General features: G+C 57.3%; 1 protein-coding gene across 1 annotated transcript in view; it reads left to right on the forward strand.

Annotated features, from left to right (window-relative positions):
- Positions 1 to 903, forward strand: part of LOC103805588 (ankyrin repeat and fibronectin type-III domain-containing protein 1-like) — a gene marked incomplete at its 3' end in the record, with an annotated part of 155,194 nt that extends 154,291 nt beyond the window's left edge. Inside the window, exons 23-24 of the mRNA XM_009078244.1 lie at positions 147 to 357; positions 725 to 903. Coding sequence (XP_009076492.1) covers positions 147 to 357; positions 725 to 903 — 390 coding nt within the window. The remainder of the gene's footprint in view (positions 1 to 146; positions 358 to 724) is intronic.
- Between the last annotated feature and the right edge of the window lie 26 nt (positions 904 to 929).

The raw sequence follows: 929 nt of genomic DNA on the forward strand, positions 1-929 counted from the left end.
AGTACTATTTCTTGGGATTCCTGGTTTGGGGATTCCCCCAGAACTCTTGAGGAAGGTGTGTGGGCAGAGCCCGTGTTTTGCCATGGGGTATTTTTGCTGCTGTGGTTTGCTGTTTGAAAGGGATCCTCCTTTTCCTATTTTGGCAGCAAATGGAGGAGATCTGGCGTGAGATGCGCTGGATTATGGATGCCCTGCAGCACGCCCGCTATAAGCAGCCCTCCTGTGGGGTGTCTCTCAGTGGCTTCCTCAGCAAGGCTGGGGGGTCAACGAAGGAGAAAACACAATCCTCTTCATCCCACCTTGACTACCTTCCCTCCCCAGTGCCCTCCCCAGAGACCAGCCGCAAGCTCAACTCTGGTAAGGCTCCTACCCAGTGGACTCAGGGGGCTGCCCATGCTCAGAGGGACCAGGGGGACAGTTGTGGTGGCTGCAAAGCTCCTGTTTGGTGGGCCTGGGAGACTGTTCATGCTCAAAGGGTCAGGGGTGATGCCATGGAGGTTGCACCGAGGGATGCAGGAAGGGCTGGAGTCAGGAATATGGGCAGGGCAGTCGGTCTCAGTTGGGGGAGGACCTTCTTTACCTGTGCCATGGCAAGCACAGCACAAGTGTATGACAAAGAGGTAAACCTCAGGGACTTTCTTGGATACCACCTGGTGCAAACCCTCACCCAGGGTTCTCCACACCAAAGCTGAGCCCCTCTTTGCTTCTTTTGCCCATCTCACAGACTCACACGGGTTGTCAGATGAGGAAGGCTCCTCGGAGGTGTTCCTGGCCACCGACAGTGACTATGACTCCAGCAGGGCACAGAGCCCAAAGGAGCTCGACCTGGTGTACTCGTCCTCCTCGGGGCCCGAGTGCTGCAGCCGGAGAGTCTCCCGCACCCTGCGGGACAGTGCCCCAGATGTCCTGCAGACCCACGAACTCAAGAC

Source organism: Acanthisitta chloris, unplaced genomic scaffold (assembly GCF_000695815.1).
Source record: "Acanthisitta chloris isolate BGI_N310 unplaced genomic scaffold, ASM69581v1 scaffold207, whole genome shotgun sequence".
Lineage (NCBI taxonomy): Eukaryota > Metazoa > Chordata > Aves > Passeriformes > Acanthisittidae > Acanthisitta > Acanthisitta chloris.